The following is a 23539-nucleotide window of genomic DNA, read 5'->3' as shown; positions in this document are numbered from 1 at the left end:
GGCTTCACCTGGCTAGACACTCCTGTGCAGTCAAAGGCAGTGTCCCCTCCGTCTTGGGAAAGAAGACAGCTGGAAATGGGCTTTCCCTTTTCAGAGCAAACTGAGAGGTGTTTAAACCAGGAGGGATCACAGCACCATCCAGGACCCTAGAGAAGAGCCAGAGGCTTGCCTCTCAGAGTGGAGGTCATTTGGGACATCATTGATTGTGGCTCCTCTGATAGGGGCCTCACTGGGCCTTGGTTGGAGGGGGGAGCCCCATCACTCAGGGAGGCAGTTTTTGGGGTGAGCTAGGTCTGGGGCAGTCTCAGAGGACAGAACTGTGAGGGCTGATCTGCTCCTGTCCTGGAATGGACAGATAGCCTTGGGGCCGTGACTCCATGTACAGGAGGGACAAAGAGGGACAGGAGGATATCTGCTACCGGGGGAGGGGCCTGGTCAGCAGCCAGACATGCAAGGGGGCATGTGAGCACCAGGGACCTTGGAGACTGGGAGAGTATGTCCTTAACCCCTGGCTGAGAGTGGGAGCTGGGCTTGAGGGGACAAGGGCGAGAGAAATAATCCATCAGCAACTCCCGCCTCTCCCTGGGAACAGTCCTGGACAGTCTGCCTCAAACTTTGGGATTTATTGAAAGGACTTCTCTTTCTGGATGTGGCCCCACTCAAAGCACCCTGAGCTCACCCCCAGAGGCACCCTAGCTTAGGTGGGAGGTGCCGGGGGGGCTCCTCTGGCTGTACGTGTTACCCGGGTTATAACGTACCTTGGCCTGGGGGACACTTGGGTTATTCTCCGTCCCCAAACTGAAAACCATATTGAAAGATGAAGGCAAGAAAGTATTTTTCCTGAGGAAGTAACTGACACATCGCTAATTTCACCTAATGCACTATTTGCAGTGACCAACAAATGTCAGGGACTCTCCTTACAGGGAAGGACCAAGGGGCCAAGTCCACGCCTGGAGACAATGTGCCCCAGGAGAAGGGAGAAGCTCGAAGCTATCTTTCTCCACTTCCTCTACCCACTCTTTCAAATTCAGGACCCCACGGAGCTCCCCTGTCCCACATCCCTCCCTGACATCAGCCTCTCGCCCCCGACATTCAACCTCTCCTTGGTTATTTTGACCCTGTGATCTCAAGGGCAGTGAAGGGGTGAGTGGAGGGGAGCTCAGGAGATTGCCTTGCTCTCCTGGTTCCTCCTTGTACAGAACTGCGACCCTGCAAATTGACTGTGACATGGTGGGAGGCCGCGAGGACACCTGTCCCACAGGGCCACTCACTCTGGGAACCCCTGTGCCCTGCTGGGCAGCTCTCTGGGTGTCTGACCTTCCAGGAGGAGCTAGAGAATCCCAGAGAGCTGAGAAAGAAGATGTGGAGGGAAAAGAACAGCTTTTGGACAACATCCTATATCTCTGCTGTTGAACCTTTCACTCTTGCACCGAGAAGCCAAACAGAAGAAACAGAAAACAAAGGAAAGAAGACTCTTTATGGGCAAGATGGGTTGTGGCTCTGGGAGACCACCCAATTTCTCAGTCCCCAACAGGCCGTAGAGACCGTGAGTAAATGAAGCACCAGGCACAACCCACACCATCAATTAAGGTAACATCTTCCCCAAAGCCCTGTCCAGGGAGAAGCGAGGAAAGCCAGGACCCTGGTCTGTCCTCCTCTCCACTTTCTTCCCGAAATTTATGTTTCTCTGAGGTGTTCGAAGGTTTGCTTATAACAAAAACAAGCGGGTGGGGGTGTTATGTACCGACAACGTAATAATAACAATAATAATCATCAGGTAAAAAATGAAAGCTTCAGCAAAACCATAACAGTCTTTTTTTTTTCTACTTGTTCACGTATTTCCTCTAAACTGTGCAAAACTTAAAAAATAAATCAAAATGTATCCATACACACGCACGCACACACACGCGCACACACACACACACACACACACACACGCACCCACAGCTTCCATCCAGTAAATCTGTGTTAAATAGGTTCGTGTCTCTCTCCTCCCAACCTCTCGTATGTGCAAAAACATTTCGGATGGCTGAGCTGCCTCCTCAGCCTGCCTCCCACATGCACCCTTTCTGGCCTGTCAGGTCCCACGACTTCTTGGGAGGAAATAAAATGATCAAGAAAATTCCTCACTTCCCACCTGGCCATGTGCCAAAACCTTTGGTTATGTATTTTTCCTTTCAAAAGCATCTTTTTCTTCCATTCTCCTCTTCCCATTTGTTAGGTGGCTTGTGTCTTTTTCCATATGTCCTCTGAAATGCCATGAGATGCCCTGCTCTGGGTCACCAAAGTCCAGGCCTTGGCAGGTGACCACCCTGATCGCCTATGGACAGGTCCCCTCCCCTCCCCACCCACTAGCACTCAGCACAGAAAGCAAGTGTTGAAATGTCCCAAAGCTGCAGGATGAACGGATGAGCAAGGGGGCACAGAAGCAAAACACTTCAGCATCCTCCTACATAGGACAAGAAATCTCCCGGAGCGCTCTGCCTACTCCTGGGGCAGACACACGTGCGAGCCAGCACAGGCGCTCGCACACGCGCATTTATTCATATCCAAAGGGGCAAAGGGACTTCAAGCACAGGATGCTGCATGGACTTGGCTGGAAATGATGTGGCTCCTTCCTCCCTTTGATGGATGACGAGGAAGGACATCTGATGCTTAGAGAGTGACGGTGGGATCTTATCAACACCACCTGCGTGATGATTCTCCTGGTTGCCCAGAATGGCCGACAACTAGAGCTGCCACAAGAGATTCCTGCTCATGGTGGAGACTGGACCACACAGCACCGAAGGTCCCTTCAAGATGATAAGCTCCCAGGACCCACCACTGGAATACTTCTCGCCATGGCCGCCGCTTACCTAGTACACATTTCTGAGCACACATTTGCCTGACTGGCTAAAATGGGGTATCCATAGATGCCAGGATGAGTGGAGAGATGGATGCCAGGGCTGTGGTCAGTTGCATGTCCCTCCTTCCATTTCCATTCAGGTCCCTTAGCTTCAGTTTCCAGTCCCTCCCAGACACGACAAGCTGGGACCACGGTTGGTGGTTGTCATGGTGAGGTTGTGCTGGGGTAGTCCCGTGAGGACTTCTGAAGGGGTCAGGAAGGAGTGTGACTGAAGACACAGCTGAGATGGTCATGAAATGATTCCCAAGGAGGTCTGGACAGCCCAGTGACAAAGTCATCTGCATAGCAATGGCACCAGATTCTGCAGGGGGGACAGGTACACGACTGTCCGCCCCGGCCTTCTATGGAGTTCTCAAGGATGGTGGGGATGGAGCCTTGGAGATGGCTGGAGGTAGAATCTCCTGGATGCACGCTGCATTTCATGCTGACCCTTGATGAAGGGTGACCAAGGAGGGTGGAGATGCCTTCTCTAGACAGCACTTAAGGCTCTGGCAATGGACTAGACCTATGACGATGACGGTGACACATTGGAATTTGGGGATGAATGGAGAACAACAGATGCTGCTTCCATGGTGGATGCCACTCTCTTTTCTCCCCCTCCACATGACATTCCTGCTGCTAGGAGCCAGATTTGAAGGTTAGGAGCGTCTCCATGGTGGAATGTAAGTACTATTCTTTCTCCTGCCTGGCTTGCCCCAGGCAGGGGAGGAGGCTGGGCAGGCAGGTCCACATGGACACTTGGAAGGGCTTCATGGAGATTGGAAAGGGACAGGAGGCCTCTGGCATCGACCCAACAGGTGGGAGGCAGCCCCCCGGAGCTCCCTTCCCCCACATGTTCCCCGCTCCAGCCCCATGCCGGAGTGAGGCCTAGCTTCTCAGAGTTGCGAAGCGCCCTGACTGACCTCTTGGAGATGGACTGTGGGCAGGGCGAGCCACGTGACATCTTCCGTGAAGACAATACTGAGCCCACTGCCTCTTCCCGAGGCCAACTTCAGGACCCAAGCCGGGGCTCTCAAGCGGAAGGTGAAGTCGCAGCATAGAAACGTCCTCTGTCCACAGCTCCTCATCCACATTTGGGCCCTGCTGCTGCTGCTGCTGCATGAAGTCAGGAGCAGTTGGAGAGAGAGCCCCACTCTGATACCTTCTGGACAGGTCCCTCGCTGTGGGCCTGGCCACCCCTGGCTCGGGGTTGGCAGCTGGGTCCAAGCGTGTTGGCAGAGCCACCGAACGAGAAGAGATCCAGGAAGGAGGGAGAGGCAGAGGGAGGCAGAGAGGGCGGGGGCCGGGGAGACAGCGCTGCTCAGGGGATGCTGCTGACGCCAGTCGGAACTTGCACTTGGTAAAGATGAAATCTAGACTGAGGCACGGCTTGGTGTGTCCCTCCCTCCAGGGCGGCCCTGGAAGGACGGTTCTCAGCTGTCTAAGCTCAGGAGGGTTATGACTTGTTCTAGTTTGTAGGCCAGTTTCTGTCTGCCACACTGGTCATCATGGTCCAGAGGTCCCAGGATCTGTGAAAGGGACAAGAACAGAGGGGTTACTCGGTGGGGTGTGCACCTGTGTGTTCTCAGGGCATACGCAGACCCGCGGACGTGGTCATAAGGGTGGGAAGTTGTGTACTCGCAGATGCACACACGACACTGCTGGTAAGTGGCAGCCTGGGTGGCCTGGGTAGGGAGGCACAGGAGGCACCTGGACACAGGACACAGCCTGTAGGCACCCACAGGCCCAGGAGCCCAGGATGCCAACACACACATTGTCATGTCTGCACAACTGTGTGCCTTCCATTGTTCATGAGAGGCAGCCGACAGAAGGCAGACGCTCTGTTGAAGATGCCCAGGGCCAGGGGCCCTGGTCACAACAGGTTCACGGCAGAGAGCTCCGTGTCTGATGGGAAGTGTGTGCTCCACGTCCAGCGGGAATGGGATTTCACAGAAATGTGATTTCATCCCTCCTCCTTAAAAAGGAGAATCTTCCCCATCAGCTGCCTGAGGCTGGATGTCCACATTTTGAAAATTACTTGGCTTAACTCTGCCTGTTGAGAAACGAATATCCCTGCAAGTGAAAGGCTGTAAGCTTTCCTGGCCATTAGCACCTAATGGATCAGTTCTGCCCAAGCCTCTCCTGGGGTCAGGTGGTTGGTGGAGGACAGTAACAGTGGTGGTGGTGCCTGGGGACAGTCCGTCAGGATTCCACTTAGGCTCAGGGGGTGCAGGATTGAGGAACGGCTCCGCCAGTCTCCAGCTGGATGATCTGGGTCAAAAGGTGATTTTTTCTGAATGAATCCCATTCCTTACTGGCAAACTGTAGGGACTACTCATCCATCCCTGGTCTGCTCCAGCACAGAGGATAAAGTCAGGCACACCTGGGAATGCTCTGAGCAGTCCTGCTCCACGAGAGGCAGCCCACCTGCTCCACGGGAGGCACCTGGGCTGTATGCATGGTGGCTGGGGACCCGAGGGCATGGGACAAGGAAGAGAAGGAGGACAAAGGAGGATTCTAGCTCCAGGGAGGCTCCCAGAACTTTGGATCTTATGCCAGCTGATACTTTTTAATGGAGACTGTGCAAGTGTCTCCTTGTGAGCTGGCCAACAACTGCCATCATTTCATAAAGACAGGACATTTTGACACCAAGACAAGTGTGCTTGCAGATGAAGGGACAGTCCTGGTTAAGATGAGGGAGTTGCACACTTACTCAGATGTATCACACACCGTCCTTACGCTCATGCCTTGCCACAGGAGGGGGAAACTCTCTCCTGTGGACTGGTTTCCGGGGTCTATCCCCTAAGAGACTCTGCTGGTTCTTCTTTGACTTGAGGTTCACAAACTATACTGCTCATGACCTGTAGGACACCAGGCCCTAGGCCTGCCGGGGTTTCCTAGACTCTCCTGGACCCTCTCTGAGTGACAAGACTGTGAGGAAGTAGAGACCCTGGAGTGCTGGCCTCCAGTCTTGTTTCGATCTTCACAGTTATGCTGTGCTCCAATGCAGGGAAACTGGATTCCAATCCACTTGGTCTACACCTGCGTAGCCAATAGCACCTTTATACTGACCAGAAAGAAGGCAGAATCTATGGTGATGATTATCCCAGCTAGAGTTTTCCTACAAGGGAACCCAACTAAAAGTGCCTTCCGTTCCATTCCATTCTGCCCCTGTCTGCTGGTTTGGGTCACTTCCCTTTCTCATTCTGTTCAATTCTTTTCTATTCTATCCCATTCTACTCTATTTCTGTTCTGTTCAGTTGCTACTATTCTATTCCATTCCATTCCTTCTATTCCACCATATTCTATTCTGTTTCTAGTCTATTCTGTTCTCTACAATACTGTACCACACCCAATGGACTGTCCATGGGAGTGGGAAGGTGCTGTTCAAAAAGAATTAGAGAAATGGGGAAAATAAGAGGAATATTGAGAAGAAAATAAGAATAAACGAAAGAGACAGGTATGTAGATGTATGGGAAGATCAGGGACTAATGTAGAATGCTTGGAATAACCACCCTAGTGTCTCAGTCTTTGCAGCCTGGGGGTAGAGTTCCCAGGAGAGATGCCGAGGGGGTGTGTCTTGGGACTGGTCTTCTACACCGAGGCCTGTGGGGCTTCTCCATCTCTGCCCTCTTCTCCCCACAGGCCTCAGCAGGGCGGGGCGGGGCTCACCTCCTCACTGTACTTGCCCACGTAGGAGAAGATCTCCGAGAGGGCGCTCATAGTGTTGAACTCGCTCATGTGCAGCCGGGACTGCTCCGCCAGGTAGGCGTTCATGTCCTGGTCACTGATGGCCGGCATCTTCCCGATGTCCGAGTAATACCTGCCAAGGGACGGGAAGGGAGAGAAGCTGGAGTACTGTGGGGACCACAGTGGTCTCTGGGGCTCGGCCTCTGGGTCAGATCCAGGAGAAGCTCTCGCAGCTCTGGAGGAACTGAGGGAAGGATCTGGGGAGTGGCCAAGACAGTGACAGAGGGTGGACAGAGGGGGCCAAGAGGAAGAGGGGCCTCTGCTTAGCTTCCAGCTGCTGGTGTCCCTGCAGGGTTCCCTCCTGAGGGCACGGGTCTCCTCCAGTGGCCCAAAGGCTCTTTCCAACAGTGGCTCTTCTCCGATGTCCTCCGCTCTCCGGGGGGTTAAGTGAGAGAGGGGTGGGGCTGGGGGCTGCTCAGAGAGAGAGGCTGGCAGAAGGCAATCAGTCACTGTCACTTGCAGCTGTGCACTGCTGTCAACTGGTTAATTAGATGCCAGCATTTACATTTTTAATTTCTGCAATTTGACATTTTATGCACCGGACCCCAACTCCCCCGCCAGAGGGGAGCCGCGTGGTTTCCTAATGAGGAACTGATGACGGTTCCTTCTCCCCTTTTCCTCTGGGCTTTTGGGACTGTAGATTGTGAAAATGAGAACAGGTAACTGCAAAGCCACGCAGCACAGGGGCCCTGTGGTTGCCCAGCCCAGCCCACTCTAAGTCCCCGGGGCTCTGGGTTAGAGAAAGCTATTCTGAGACCCTAGAATCAGGAACCAGGAGGAAGACTGCAGGGTGGGCTAGGACAGCAAACCAGGCACCTGGGCACCAAGGCTAAGGAGAGGCATTTGCTCGTGGGGTTGTGCTAGGGTTGGTGACGGTGACAGGCCCCGGGAGTCCCAGCACTCAAGGGTGCATCAGATGAGTATAGGGGACATTCTCAGAGATTTGGGGATATTCTTATCGTGTGTTCTGACCCTGTGTCTTTCCCAGCCCACACCCCTCGCTGCTCTGACCAGGACCCATCAGCCCTGTGCTGTGTCTCTGACTTCCACCTGTCCCCAGGAGTTCCCAGGAGTTGGGTGACAAGCTGGCAGAAATGACACTGCAGGGCTCCTCCACTGTCAGCTCAAGGGCCAGCCTTAGAATGATAGCTCCATTTGCCACCAGAACCTTCCTGGCAGCCCAGGGCTGGGATGGGCACCCTGCCTGAGCCGCAGCCCTGGGACTGCAGACCTGTCGCTGGCTGGAAGACAGGGAAGGCAGAGGTAGGGACATGAGACCTGTGCTCTGGGGACGAAAGGGGCTGGTTGGGGGGACCCAGACGCACACCACACACAATGCCACCTGCCTTGTGGAACCAGTCACCTTTGGGCTGGCCAGGAGGCCTTGGCTCATGACAGGCTGCTGAGACAGGCAACGAGGACAAGGACTAACAATATGGCCTTTCTCAGAGCAGCTGAGGGCCCTGAGGATGACCTGCTGCCATCCTTCACCACCCTCTCTGCCCACTGTCCCCTCCTGTCTCATCCTGCTCCCTTTCAATTCCTTTGCTCCATCCCTAGAAGAGCCTAGAGCCACCCCAAAGCATCTCCCCAGATGCCGCGTGCACAGGGCTCGGGTGATTTCATGACATTCCAGGTGTAAAGGTTCCAGCAGAGTCTCCATTCATGGCCTCTATTTCTGGAAGACAGCGAATGCCAGTGTCCCATCTCACAGCAGGAGACCAGGGGCGGCCCCATCCTTGCCATTCCCAAGGAGACGTGTGTCACTGTTCCCTCGGGCGTCCCACACCTGCCGAGCAAGATGGGTTCACCAAGCCCAGGGTCATCTCTACACGTCTCCTGGGGTAAAGGAGAAGCCTGGTTTCTCTCGCTTTTGGAACCATGGCCAGCAGCTGCAGCGCAGCTCTAATCACAGCGCCAGGCCCAAAGCTCCGTCAGACAGTTCTACTGTGGATAACCAGAGACTCTGACGGATGAAAAGCCCAGGTCCCACCGAGAGGACAAAATGAAGCTCCGGCCGGTTCTCCTCTCCACCTGTGGAAGCTTGTGCAGATGGACAGCTGGTTCTGTCAGGCGTTCTGCACGCAGCACGAGGGCTGACTGCTGCCTTTATGGCCTCCGAGGTATAGGGAAGGCCAGGTTGGGGAGCACTGTGTCCACAATGGGGGGGACCCTGCCCCACAGGAAACCAGAGATGCCCAGCGCTCTCCCTTATGATGGCTTACCTTGCCCAGGTCCTAGAAGCCCAGACCACTCCTTCAAAAAGAATATTTGGAAGTATGAATATAGGAGAGACGAGAGGGACGGCGAGAAATTGAGAGGTCCGGGGCCGGGCTAGAACCACCTCACCTAAAGCTGACAGGTGACATACTCTCCTGGATGTGCCTTGTGTCGTCAACCTCACGCGAGGTCAGATCCCCACTGAGTAGCTCCATCTCCCTAATTTTGCCTTGGCTTTGAGGACACTGGGTTGGGCCAGGGCATGTCTGTGGCCCCACACTATCCCCCAGGTGGACCGGTCACATGACGGCATCTTCAGCAGGTTCTGGACGGGCTGAGCTGAGTGGCCAAGGGCAGCTCATGCCCTGGAGGGTGTGGGGCTCGGAGTCCGGCTGCCTTTCTAACCCTGTTTACAGCCCCAGGCCTGCTGCAGCTGAGTGGCCCATCCTCTCTGCTGGGTCTGGCTAATGCCTTGAACATTCCCCAGCCCCCTCCAGGGCTCTCCCCAGCCCAACCCTTTAGCCAGCCCGGAGCCTGACAATGACTCCCACGGCACCTTCTCTGCCATGGGTACAATTGCTTCCTTCTCACTTTTGCTGGGCTGGCTCCTGTCCTGGGACCCTCCACAGAGTTGCCCCATTGATTGTGAGGAATGCACTTAAGCCTCATTAATGAACTTCAAACAAGTGTTCTCATCAGCTGGCTGTGTAGTGGGGAAGGGAAAGGTCAGCCTGGGCCCCTCGCACTTGAACCCTACACACCCTTTCTCAGAAGGACTGGTGCTCTGAAAAGTCCCCGAGGACCCCCTGGAGCTGGCCAGGGCCTGGCAGGCTGGAAGGCTCTGATATCCCCAAACTCAGCTTTCAAGGCCCTGCATAAGTCTTCCCCTGGGAACCGTTGGCTGCTGTCTCCAGGCCCAGGAGAATGAGGGCCTCACTCCCAGAGCCCCAGCTGTGGCAGCTTGTGGGCCTGGCTGAGAACCTTCCTATATGTCCTCCTCAACTGTGAGCTGCAGAGAAGGATCTGGTCTAACTTTCCAAGTGCCCACCACACCCATGGCAAATCCACGTTTGACCAGTGGATGGACGCATGGGTCAGGGGAATGTCTGGGCCTCACCTTTGGTACTGCTCCAAGGTGAACTGTCACCTTTTATAAGCTTGGATGGATGGGAGCCGTAGGAGGCATATTAAAGTATCTAAAACCTTAACCTTCTTCATGCCATGACACATGACAGCATTCCAAAGTGTGGCCGACCCTCATCCAGTGCTGGTGGGCCAGCCGGGACGCCATTCCCCTCACTTTCTTCAGGGGAAATCTCCTGACGGCTGGTGAGGGCGGCCAACGCTTCCTCAGGGATAACTCTGAAGCTTTTCCCAGTTAAAATCAGATGAAATCACCACCAGACTCTGCAGTGTTCACTGCTATTGGTCAGGAAATAGAGATTTGCAACCGATTGGGACACATGAGCTCACGGTGACAAGGCTGGAGTACTGCTCTGTGAGAGAACTGTTCATGGGGAACCAAGAATCTCCTTCCTGTTTCTAGATTTGGCCACAAGCAAAAGCCCAATAGGGCTGTGGAGACGAGGAGCCTGCTGTCCATGAGCACCATGGGGTGTGCGGAGGAGGAGTGGGAGCAAGGGTGGACCTGTCCACTCCTCACCAAGTGCAGGAGTGCTCAGCTCCATCTCCCGACTGCCCATGCTCTTTCTCAATCCCTCTGTCTTTCTACCCCTGCTCCCAAACGGGAGGAGAAAGGATTTGGGACATTAAGCAAGAGAAAGATGACTTTCCTGGGCGTGCCTTTGGTTGCTAAGAAACTAGTGGGATAAGAAATGGAAGCCATTACCTAAAGAGCCCAATCGACAGGGCTCCTCGTGACCAGCAGCAGCTGCATGAGCCGGTCTCACTTAGAACCAACCTAGAGGAAGACGATTAGCCCAGCAGTGCACTGGTCTCACCTAGGACTACCCAGCCTTGTCCAGGAAGTGTCCTCTACACGGATCCTTATAAATGTCCCCACCCTTCCTGCCCCCTGTTCCTTCCTCTCTACCACCCAGGGTTCTGGCTCAGTGACCCTCATCAGTGCAGGGGTGACCCACCGTCCAAATGCTGCCTCTTCCTCTTTCTTTGCAGAAAGCAGGGACCACACATGAGGGCTTGCTCCCAGCAGCCCTATTGTGGGAAGGATGCACTGCTGTCTATGCAGAGGGAGATGAGAGCCCCCCTGGGTGACCGGGATAATCTGACATGAGGACAAAGATGTGGCTCTCTCCCTGACAGCCAGAGTGTGACATCCATCACAGGCCACAGTAGAAAAGTAGGGGAGGGTATTGAAAAACAGAACAGAAATTCTTTTAGTGAAACTGTTTCACCGAGGTGGCCAGGACTCACCCCCTCCCAGTTCCTCCCTGTGTACAAGAGGAGGTGATGTTCTAGAATGAAGATGGAGACTGCCTTTTCTGCCATGGGTAAAATGATATTGTTCATTATGTCTTCAATCACTAAGGCAAGAACAATTTCTGGTTTTTTTTTTTTTTATTCTTCCCAAGGGCACCAAAAGTGAACTTCCATCCAGATTTCTTATCTTTACGCTACTTGGAAAAAAGAGAAAGATAGTCTAAGAGTAAAACGGCCATGTGGAGGTGTGCAGGTGGTTCACTGCACAAAGGTACTTAAATGAGAGCTGTGACCAACAACTAACTCCTTATTCAGCAAACCCACACCCTATGGTGGGGTGACATCTGCCTATAGAAAGGAGCCCCTTCCTTGATCTACCCAGAAGTACAGTATGAGTTGGCAGAGATTCTGTTTGAAAGCTTCATAAATAGTAAGATTTGGGAGTCATTTAAGAGCCTTGGGATCTAGTTTCATTGTGGCCACTTCAATCATCTTGGGCTAATTGCCTGGTCATCCGGTATGTATATTTCTTCACCTTGACCAGCAAGAAAGGAAGTCACAATTCCTGTCCTCTCACGTTAGGGGACTACAGTGATGCATCCAGTCCCAGTTGGCTGTGGCTCAGGTGCTCGCCTTACGGATCCGCCGCGGCTCAGACGAACCATGACATTCTCTACCAGGAGCTGGCGGGGACTGAGAGCCAGGAGCCTCAGCTGACAGGTGGGTCTGTGCCATAGCAGACACGTGACTGCCAGACACAGTGACCAGGTGGGTGTGATGGCTGAGATCACACACCCAGGGCACAAAGAGCTGGTCAGGTGATAGTGAAGGGGCTGGGATGGTATGGGAGAATTGACAGATGGACAGGAAGATGGGCGGAGGCCTCAAGTCTTTTGTGGCGAGACATTACTGGGAACCTTGCACATTTATGATCAAAGTGCGTGCACGTGAGGCCTGTATGCTCCTATGTGCAGCATCATATACACGTATGTGTAGAGCATGCACCACATGTGTCTTTGCATGTAGATATGCATGTATAGATGGATGCATGGATTACATATGGTATGTATGTGTGCACGTGTGTGTGTGTCGCTGTATATAGGGCATGCATACATGTACAGCATTCACATATGGATCATGCTCGATGCATGTGCATATATGTATGGCATGTGTATATACAAGTGTATGTGGCATATGATTGCGTGTGCGGCATGTATTATGCACATAGGGCATGCATGTGTGCATAGCATGCATGTATGTGGGGACTGAGGGTTACAGCCGGGAACCACATCTCCTCCCTGGGCCCCGAACACACTTCAGTTATCAAGGTCCACGGCCTTCCAAACAGGCCAGCAGAGCCCAGAGCTAGTCCCAGCTGAGTTCCCGGTTCTTGTCCAGTAGACGACATCACTGGGGTGCGCCTGCCAATCTGCAGGACCAGCCTTGGGAGGTGCCAGCCTGGGTTTGGGGAGGGGCCTCTCGTGGGCATTGTAGCCAGGGGCCTCCCCCTGCTGCCTGGTCCCGACACTCACCTCTCCACCCAGTTCTTGTAGCTGGGGATGTCCTTGGCGTAGAGCAGCTTATTGGAGGGCGAGTCCTTGCCCAGCCGGTGCTCCGACGTGGAGCAGGAGTCCATGAAGGTCTGGGCCACCACGGAGAGGCAGGCGTCCGTGATACTGTTCTTATGGATGTCAAACACGAACTGCGGGTTCTTGATCATGTTGACCCAAAACCGCAGGGGGAGGCTGTGCGGAGGAAGGGGCAGAGGGTCAGCGGCAAGGGGTCGGCGAGCTGTGATGTGGCTGGAGGGTTCTCTGGAGAACAGGAGGTGGCTAGGCAACTCCTGGTGCTCAAGTGCCTTCTCTAGGCCAGAGACGGGGTGTGCAGGGATGGGGTGTGGGGCTGCTCTCCTGGGCTCCAGTTACCTCCCAGGAAACTGCAGATCAGGAAGGTGAATCACTCATGCAGAGACGCAATACTGAAAGGTACTGGAGACAACTTGATACCCAACTGTGACACAGGACCCCTGATCCTCCCCTTGGTATAAGAGGCACCATGATGTGTGCTAGAAAGAGAAATTTCGAACTCTATTCCACTGTCCGCTTCCAAAGAGCATTAAGTTGGCAAGCTTTGGAATCATCTGGAACCTGGACTTGGTGTCTGACCTCCTGCCACAAACTGGATGCAGAAGCCACCGGCTTCCTCCCACTCCCTGCCTGGTCCCACTGGCTGCTTCCTGCCTCTGAAGGCCTTGGGGCTGAGAGTATAGCTCAGCGACTCTTGATGACACATTCAGCCCCTCATATGTCCCATTGTGTCCCCGCCCCCTTCCAGATAGCACCTGCTGCCTGCAAGGAACCGTGCCAGCTGCAGAGGATACCATGAACCACACATCCCGCGTCCTCAAGAAACTGTGGGCGGTGGGTGTGGAGGGAGGACAGACCCGCCACCAGGTGCATGCTGGGCAGTATGGGTGCCAGGACTGCACAATGTGAAGGGGTCAGTGTGGGACCCAGGGGGCACACGGCGAGGGCCGTGTCCACAAAGCCTCTGCAGAGATGACACGTGGCGGTCTGGGTTTCAGAAACACGCATCGGTGTTCCCTAGCTGGGCAAGGCCTGGCGGAGAGGCGGGACAGGCTGCAGGTGCAGTCAGCACAAACAGACACAAGGAGGAGAAAATTGCATGGTGTGGTCCAGTACTTAAGTCACTGTGTGTGGCTAGAGAGGACCTGGCGATGGGGAGACGCTTTCCCCTGCCCTGGCTCAGGCTCTGGCCCCTGGCTTCCAGCCAGCTCGCTGAGATGAGATGAGGAAGCCGAGAGGCACCCAGCACGGAGCTGCCCGTTTCCCTCCCTCTGCTCCCAACCCCTCACCTCCCGCCATGCTCCCCTGACGCTTTATTGTGGTTTTGGTGGCTGCTCTCACTGTTGGTGAGAGTCACAATGCTCGTTTGTGTTTGGCTTGCCTCTGAGAAACACAAACTCTTTGAATGACGTCATTTCAGTGCAGTGAGTACAATATTTCTATCCTCGCATCTGCTAGCAGCTGGTCTGTAGAGAGGACAAGAGTGTGTAGATCCAGCAGGACCTGACATCCCAGACTGCCAGGCCATTCACAGGTGTCTAGTAGGTCCCTGCGAAGGGTGCAGCCCAGGTGTGGGCAGGCAGACTGAGGTCTAGCAAGGTTTCGTGGCATTGCTTTGTCATTAGAAATCCAGAACAGGGAATAATGGGTTGGCAGCTCAGAGAGCCAGGGCACATGGGTGACGGAGGGGTCGTTGTGGCCGCCCAGCCTAACCGCCGGCCTGAGAGCCCTGAAGGAAGGACGCATGGCTTCCCAGCTCACAGTCTCCCTTCCACAGCTCTTTTTTAGTTTTCCAGAAGGCCCACCCAGGACAGGGACTCTGGGCTGCTCTGGTTCACCTCTCACGGGTCTCCCTGAAGCAGGTTGCGATGACAGGCCCATCAAACAGGGGAGGCCAAGGTGCCACGAGGCTCCCGCCTAATGAAATATTAGCATATTATTAACATCAGTGGTGCCACTCATCTCTGGTTGATTGCAGCCACTCAGGCTAAATGAGCAGGAGGTTTATTTAAAAGAGAGGAGGTGGGGAACGGTGGAGGGAGTGGGTGGGAGAGGCTGACTTACACCTTGGGCCAGGAGTAGAGAAACGATTTCTTTGTTGGGTCTGTCTGCGGATCTCATGAATCTCAACTGACTACTTCTTGCCCAGGATTATGGGGAATGTCCTTTGAAGGGGAGTCCTTGAACCTGATGCTACCATCTACTCCCTGGGATCTCCTCTGCCTGGACCTGAAGTTCTATGCTACAGCATCTGGGTACTTGGACCGGCTCTCCCCAGCCCAGGCCATGTGCAGGAGAAGATCTGGGCAGTGCACTTATCATATCCGGAAGGTTACAGACATCAGAGTGGGAAGACTCGCCGATAGAGAGAGGAGGCAGGGGAGGCTGGGGATCTTCAGACTCTCCCGGGGCAGGCCAAGAAGACTGGGGGGAAGGAAATACCACCTACTTGGAGGCAGGCATGGGAGAGGTAGGACTTACAGAGGAGACCGTGGAAACCCCATCACTGCTGGTTGGAAAGATTGGAAAATTCTTCCACGATGGTTCTCCCATCCATGTTAGTATAGACCTCACTCTTCAGCTCCGTGGGCCAATCCTCCCTCGGGCCTGGGGTTATAATCTCCCTGAAGGAGCTCCCTTCTCCAGGGGAGGAATGAGGAAGCCAGAGCGTGCCACAGGAATGAAGTCCCATACCCCAGCCTGACTCCCACTTTCTTGTGTTCTCCTTTGGCCCAGGCTGCTCATGCACCGCCAGTCCTAGCCAAGGTAGGTGCCCGGCAACTAGCCCACGCTGCCTTGGAAGAATGATGTGGGGAAGAACGACCTGGAACATGGACCATGCGAAGCTACAGGGAGGGATTCTGGAATGGAAGGGACTGGATATCAGCCAGCCTTCCCCGAGGTAGAACTCCCAAACAGAGGCCACCCTGGCCCTGCGTCTCATCAATATTTACTGAGTCCCACTCTGGGCAAAGCCCTGCAGCGCGTGCTGAATGCTGATGCCTGACCTTGCAATTTCAGCCTGAAGCACAGACCACACGCCAATGAAGAGAAGGATGCTGGATGATGAAAGGAGAGAGGGCCATTGTGGAGACGCCTAGAGTGCCATTCGTACTTAGAGAATCCTGTGATCTCCAGGGAACACGAGGTGGTTGCGGACAGGTCTCATCTCCAACCAGGGCTTGGAAAAGGAATTCATGGAGAGAGAGGAGCGGAGCATATAGAATAGAGTGGAAATGCCCTTGTCCAGCCAGATGCTCTGGGGTGTGCTGCAAAACCCCACTTATAAGTCACCATGAGGCGCTGCCCCTCTGCCTCCCAGGTGAGCACAGGTACTGTCTCTCGCAGTTTGTGTCTGTCTACACAGCTGAGCCTAACTCAGGACCCTCGGTGTCTAGCCTACTGTCAAGACCCCTGGGAGGTCCCTGGAGGTAAGGGGTGGCCTGGCTGTGACATTCGTGTTTGCTCACTGAGATAGTTCAATAAATATGTACTGACTGATTGGAAAGAAGGATGTGCAGACAGGTTTGACCAGAAGGAAGTGAGCACAAAAGTCCAGCAGAATATGGGGGGGGGGGATGGTGCAGGGACCAGAGAATGAGCCTACCAGGGGCCCTGGGGCTGAAGCTGGAGGACGGCCAGCTCATCTCTGAAGACTGGGGTCTTTCAGAGGCCCCCACCTCCCTTCGCTCACCAGTTGCTCTTCCAGGTGTGGCGCACGTGCGGGTCGTGAATGCCGTGCCTGTCGGCCTGCTCATCCAGGAAGTCGAACATGTACTTGATGGCCAGGGGCAGGGCCGAGCCGCGGTGGGCCGTGCTGAAGATGGTCTCGAAGAGGTCATCCACAAACTTCTGCAGAGTGCCCTGGGGAGGGGGACACGAGACCCAGCTGCACCCACGCAGCTCTGAGGAGCAGTCTTGGAATCTGCCCTGCGGAGCGGGCGGGGAGGACGGCGCACCGCTTCCCTGCTTGGGTGAAACTGCGAGAGTCCACACACTGCGTTGCCCCCCCCCACCCCCGTCGCCTGTCTTTGACAATTGTCAATGTCCCCTGCACACTGAAAGCAGACAGGACATGGATGGCTGGACCTCCGTGAGCCTTCCTTTGCCAACCACGCGTTTGGTTTCCCACCCTCTGGCAGGGCCACTTTAGCACTTTCTGCAAATGCTAATGAACATGCACTTGGGCGAGCAGACAGACACAATCTGCTGGTTTTGTTTGGGCCTAATGCAGCCCAGCTAATGGACAGTTACTCCTGGGGCCCTGCAGAGTGCTGAGCAGAGCCCAGGAGAGAAACAGGGAAAGTAGAGGCCTGAAACATCCCAGAACCAGGATCAGAAACAGGGGCTGGGAAGTGGCTCAAGGAGCCCCGACTTCCATCCCTAGTGACTGTCCATGAGACCCCCAAGAAGAAGCGATTTTTCCATAAGACATGGAGGAAGAACGTGGACAGGTGCAGTTAGCAGCTCTGTATGTGAGAAAAGGCACAGAGAGGGGGTGGGAACAGGGCTTCAGGCTGCAAGTCTGATTGGCCTGGAGCACTGGGCTGAGCAGGACCCTGAAGCTCTGTCCTGGGAAAGAATCCTGGGCTGGTTGGCAGTGCCTACCACGGGCGGGTAATACAGTAGGCACGAGCACAGCTGCTGGGTTTTGCCAGCCCTGGATTTCTGAGGTGGGTAAGTCCTTTTCCATGCCCCACTGTCCTCCATCCAGTCCAATACCTTAGTGGCCAGCAGGCGTGTCAGATAGATTTCAGAAACCATCTTGCTCCCCCGGTCACCCTCCTTCTGGTCCCCGTGCTCATGGTTCTTCACCAGATGCCACATCTTGACTCCACTCTCCAGGTCGGGGGTGATCATGGGCGTCCGGGAGCGGAGGCTGTCGGGACTTCCCGTGTACCGGATCATATTTTCTGCCAATGTGAGGACCACAACCCAACATGTGGGAGGCCACACAGCCCCTATGTCCAGTGACTCCGAAGAAGCACCCCGTGCCCCAGCCAACCCCAAGTACTGTCTGGTCCCTCCTGCAACTAGTGGCTGCTGAATGACTTCTGGCCCCAGTTTTGAACATTCCCTGAAATGGGGACGCTTTCTCCGTTATCTCTGGGGCTCAGTCCACCACTCAGATCATCCTGGGCCCTTCCTCTCATGCTGTCCATTGAGTCAACCCCCAACTATTCAATTTGCAAAAACAGAAGCTCGCACTTCTTTTACACGTTTCCTTGTGTGCATTCTCGGGATGTGCTCTGTGCAGCCAATTATGCTCACGAGCAGGTCGCCTGTCTCCTTAATAAGCGCTGGCCACCTGAGGGACCACCCCGGCACCTGCTTGCCTCTGTCCTCCCCTCCGACTCCCCCAGCTCTGCCCACTGATTGGCTTAGACCCTTGTCGGTATTTGTGAGATGTGGTGCACTGATGGGCCTACTGGGTGCAGGGACCATTCCCTGTGTTCATCTGCGGGCCTCTGGAGGTGAATGTTTTTTCGATCTCTGTTTAACTGATGAGGACACCGAGGCCCACAGTGGTCAGGTGGCCCGTCCAGTCCAAGCACACAGGTAGTGGCAGAATGGCACCATCTTTGGGGCTGAGATCTCACATTCAGCACCCTTTCTCCTCCACCACAGAGCCTCAGACGGGGGGCCGCCCCTTCCCTGCACTGCATAATGACGGTGTGACCTTTACCAGTCATTTAGCATCTTTGCCTCTGAGTTATAATTTACTAATCTGCATAATAGGGGGAAATAATAATTATTTAATTCACTGGATTGTTATGAACATGCTGCGAGATAATGAGCACCACAAAGGTGTCTTATGGGCTACAAGACTCTCGTGGAGGGGGATGTCCCCCCTTGGCTCCCGGAGGAAGGTCCTGCTGATGCATCCGTCACTGACGGGAATCAGCCGCCTCTGCCCGACATCTCTCTTCCCTGTGGCCAGCCTGCCCAACTCACCCGACTCCTGCCCCCGGAGCCAGCTGCCCTCCAGCTATGCTGCTGCCACAGCAAAGCTGCTCAGGAACCCTCGCCTCCCGTGGACCCTGAGATCTCACCGTATTTACTCGCCGAGGTCCTGGAGACGGTGGAGTTGTTCACTGCGTTATAGGCCGTCACCTGCTTGGACACTAAAGCTACCACGGAACCATCCGGCACCTACAGGGAAAAGGCTTCTAAGGGCCTGGGCACAGAAACTCTGCCACCAAGGAACCTGGGGCACATGAGAATTAGCTCCATGCTGAGGGGCAATCAGCACCTGGCTGAAGAGCCTCTGAAGGTTGCCCCTTTCCTTCGCCTTCAATGGCAGGGGAACATCTAAGGAAGGCCTTGTCTTGGGGACTCGGCCCACACCTGCGGGAAGCATGCAGGTCAGCATCCTGGCTCTAAGGAGGCTGGAGTTCCTGGCTGGTGGCATTAGTTCCTCCTGGGTCCCCAAAGGGACATGGACTAGTGGTGAAGAAGTGGGTTGGGGGCTTGGTGCCTAGGCTTAGGATGACCCTGTGATTTAAGGCCTGAGATATCCAAGGAAATGCTATCTATTTGTCCACTTCCTGTTGTCCACGTCCACCTCACCTGGTAATGGGCCAGGGTGTTGAGTCTCTTCCAGTCGTTCTCGATCTTGGTGGTGATGTCTTCATCCTGCAGGATCATTCTCGCCCCGCTTCCTTGTCGCCACTCTGCAGGGGGAGAGGTGGCATCTCAGGGAGGCCTCCTGGCCCCTCCTGGGGGATCCTGAGGACTGCTCTGTGGGCACCCGCCCAGGGCCATCTCCAGGATGCACTCACAGGTAGACAAGGGCCAACGTGCTCCTGTGAGGACCAGTGCAGAGGTCCTCAGCGCAGAGTGGCTGAGTTCCAGTCAAGGTCCTAATCCCAACGACCATGTGCCTCGTTGGAAGGGGGACGAGGCAAAAAGCATGCAGACCCAGTCTCATGCCCAGAAGGACCCCTAGCCCCACAAAGCTGATGCAGATAATAGAACCTTGTAACCTACCCAGTGATTTCCATGTTGTAGGTACACACCCCTTTCTCCCTGGGGGCCCTAGAGCCAGCAACACATGTGCTCACTGATGGGTCACACATGGGAGAATAGGGGGCTGCTTCCCATCAACCAGGTCCCAGCACCCTACTTAGCACAAATCCTGTGCAGATGGAGAAGGGCACGTTCTGGTCTTGAAATGAACACACATGGAAATTCACGTGCACGCCAGCTCTCACGCTCGGTACACGCACACACACCACTCTCACAAGCACGCACCCAACAGCAAAAGCAGTCTCTTAAATTCAAACGCAACATGCTCCAGTGGAGAAGCCAGAGATCTGGTTTCCAGGCAGCCCAGGCCCGGCTCATTGGCTGGTAGCTATGACGCGTCTGAGACGTGCAGAAAACACCAGGCTCGTGCAGAGCGCAGGTGGCTGCCGCCCGGAGTCGCCTGGCCGTCTCTGCCTGACCTGCCAAGGATTTCTTCCCCCAAGAACCATGGAGACTTGTTTTCACATTCCCTACCCCATTTCCCTCTGGCGAAGGCCAGCTGCGGGTCCCCTACTGGCCACATTTGTGATACGGAAGGCACTGATGCAGTCTCCGCTATGCATGCTGTGGCCGGTGCTGCCACCCCCACTGGACAACTGAATTGTGGGGCCGTGACTTGGTGCAGACCAGGCTGGGCTGAGGGATAGGGCAGGGGGTTCTCCAGCTTACAAGGAGAAGTGGCTGCATGGGGGCACAGAGACAGCTCTGGGGCATGGCGCAAAGGTGGCCAGCATTCTGCATTTCCTTTGCCCCCCAGATGAGTCTGAAGGAGGTCTCCTCCACGGACGGGGCCATGGGACCTGCTAGGTCTAGATGGAGAATATCCCTGCCAAAGGCCAGGCCTCTAGTTTAGCAGCCATCCTGGCACCCCTTGATGATGGAGTTGGGGACTCCATCATCACATGACCTGGGGACTTGAGCAATGACAGTTGGTGACTGATTCCGGACCCCAATGTGGGACTACTCTGTTGCAGAGTTATGCAGTGCACAGCCTGTACAGCCATACTCAGTAACTCTGGCCCTAAGTCATGCCCAGTAATTATGTAAGCAAATGAGAGTCAGTTGACTTCCATGTCCCCATTCAAATAAGTAGGGCAGGGGATGGCCCTGTCTCCCCAGGACAGCTGCAGGAGCACAGATTGTCCTTGGACTATAAAAACAAGGCTTCTAGATGACCTAATTAGCCTGTCTTGGCCCATGTACGGGACACAGGAAGCACTTAGGAAGTGTTTATTCAGTGACTAAGTGAATGGACGAAAGGTTGGAGGGGACCAAGGATGGGCAGTGCTGGCCTATTTTCCAAGCAGTAGAAAGAGGCTCTGGCATGTGTGTTTATGCCCCCCGGGGGTGGACAGGGGGCCACAGGCAGGTGAGCTGAGAGCTGCTATTTACCAGGGTGGAAGGGGATCTGAACTGAGAAACAAGACCAGGCACTTCCACTGGTAGCAGCAAGAGCTCTTAGATCACTGTCACTCACTCCTCTAATTTTACAACCGGGAAAATGAAAAGATCTGGAAGACAGACCTAGAGGTCATCATGCCCAGCCACTGCTCAGCCCCCAGCCAGCTGGGCCTGCTCCATGGGCACTGCACTAGGCCATCAGGATGCCCAGGTCCCTAGAGGAGGTTCCTGGGCTCTGGGTCTTCTTGGTGGGGAAGGTGGATGTGGGTGCAGCTTGGGCACTGGATCAGGTCACCTGCCCCCTAGGTTGACCAGGGTTGACACCAGGAAAGTTACTTCACTCTGGGACTCAGGAGTCCCCGCAGGCCACTGGCAGGTTTCCCTGGGCCACGTTTCCCTTCCCTCAGTGCCTGGACGTGCTGACGAGGTGGCACGTGCTCCCCCGCAGGCTGAGTCTACAAGCAGGAGGCCGTGCAGCGGGCAGGCCGGACACACTACAGAGGCCAGCCCTTGGTCACGGGCTCAGGGCTACAGGAAGGGGCCTTCTGGCTGCCCAGTCCTGCTGTCACCCCAGCCCAGCTCCCAGCCTGGGGCAGGGCATCTGCGAAGTGGTGATTGTTGTCTTTTCATGTCAAACCTTTGGGATTGTTTCCTCAAATCCCAATATAAGGATCGTGAGCCGGAATCAAGGGGACCACTTGGCCGTCCTCTTAGATCTCTTAAGCCTGTTATTTTTGTTACCCTGTACACAGAAAAATTGCTATGTGCTTTTTTGTTCTGAAATATCAGAAAGGTTAAAAAAAAAAAAAAACAAAAAACAGTTCTATGCCATCCCAGGAGCAGCCCAGTCTCCCAATCTGCATGTCTGAGCCCATGAAATCTCATTTCCACCACAGGAGGGAGGGACCCCAAGGGCAGTGGGGACGTTGAGGGGGAGCCGGCCTGCCACCCTGGTCCTCTCTGCTTAAGTCAGCCTCAGGAGGCCCCCGAGCAAGGGCCACTCTGTGCTCTCTGGGTCACAGATTCAGTGTATGCTTAGTTTTATTTAATAAGAGTAACAGGCCTCCTGATCCTCAGACCTGCATTCTTCTCACCAGAGAGACCCCGACTTGCTGATAAAGATACTAAAAATACTTCTTTTCATGCCCACACCTTGCTCTGTGTGAGGCGGCCACCTTAGAAGGGCTGAAGGGCACTGTGACAACCCGGTCGATGGCCAGCATACTCGGGTGAGTGCGGAGCCTTCCAGACAGAGAGTGTTGGCTGCACTTGGGGCCTAGAGAGAGACCCCAACCTGCCTCTAAGGTACCTGATGCTGGGAGATGCCCAGATCAGCCATGGCTGGGTGAATCCTGGGTGACTCCTGACCAACACCTCCTCCAGACGAGGACATCTGCTGTCCCATCCAAGGCCTCTCCGGGGCCACCATGTGGAAACCTGGACCCGGAAGGCCTCAGAGCCCCCTTCTCACTCATTCACAAACCACATTTAACGTCCTGGGGGCCCTCCGTGTACCAGGCACGGCACTGCAGGACACGGGCGGAGCTGAACAAGGACCTGGGGTGCACAAAACCCTTGCCCTTGAAGAGCTCCCTCCAAAGTCCCAGTGCACGGGGCGTGGAGGAGGGAGACAGCGAGGAGCGTGCGGGCAGCTGGGCAGGAGGGAGCTGCTTGGGCCGATCTGTGAAGGACGGGTGAGCAGGCACTTGGCCGATGGCCAGGGAGCAGGTGGACTGGTCCAAAGGCAGCACTGAGTATTGTGACCTCATGGGAGAAGGAAGACCCGGGAGGCCCCAGAGGTCAGGAAGGAAACCCAGAAAGGTCCAGTGTGCCAGGCCAAGGCACCTGGACTTGAGCTAGGACCACGGGGGTCGGGGAGATGATGGGAAGAGGAGGGCCTCAGTGGGGCAGGACACAGGGAGACCCACTGGAGGTGGCCGCCTCTGTCCACCACGGAAATATGAAGGCCTGGCTGAAGTGGTGGTGGGGGGGCGAGGTTCAGACTCGGGGTGCTCAGGCAATGGACCAGAAATGCCCAGCAATGCTCCAGGGGACATGGGAGCCCCAGGGCTTGCCCCTGAGTATGTGGGGTGTGTGGTGGGCAGTGAGAATCTGGGCAGAGGGAAGGGGAGGGATCTCCAGCAGCCAGCCTGGAGGGAGTCGCTGACTCTGAGGGCATCACTACTAGCCTGGACCCGGGAGGGGTCCCTACCCACCATCCCTGACACCGAGAGGGAAACGCTCCCCGGGACACTTGACATCTCCTTAG

General features: G+C 55.1%; 1 protein-coding gene across 4 annotated transcripts in view; it reads right to left on the bottom strand.

Moving 5' to 3' along the window:
- Positions 1–25: 25 nt before the first annotated feature.
- Plxna4 (plexin A4) overlaps positions 26–23539 on the bottom strand; it is a 427134-nt gene continuing 403620 nt past the window's right edge. For 3 of the 4 annotated variants that reach the window (XM_048786917.1, XM_048786919.1, XM_048786918.1), the window contains 7 exons: positions 19411–19514; positions 18894–18993; positions 17563–17753; positions 16535–16704; positions 12787–12999; positions 6557–6707; positions 26–4413 (listed from right to left, as the gene is read on the bottom strand). In XM_048786917.1, coding sequence (XP_048642874.1) covers positions 4318–4413; positions 6557–6707; positions 12787–12999; positions 16535–16704; positions 17563–17753; positions 18894–18993; positions 19411–19514 — 1025 coding nt within the window. In that variant the 3' untranslated portion in view covers positions 26–4317. Of the gene's footprint in view, positions 4414–6556; positions 6708–12782; positions 13000–16534; positions 16705–17562; positions 17754–18893; positions 18994–19410; positions 19515–23539 lie in introns of those variants that run through there. The other variant, XM_048786920.1, reaches the window with a different exon arrangement.

Source organism: Marmota marmota, unplaced genomic scaffold (assembly GCF_001458135.2).
Source record: "Marmota marmota marmota unplaced genomic scaffold, marMar, whole genome shotgun sequence".
NCBI classification, from domain to species: domain Eukaryota; kingdom Metazoa; phylum Chordata; class Mammalia; order Rodentia; family Sciuridae; genus Marmota; species Marmota marmota.
The sequence above is the reverse complement of the archived record's forward strand: the minus strand, read 5'-3'. Positions and strand labels throughout refer to the sequence as shown.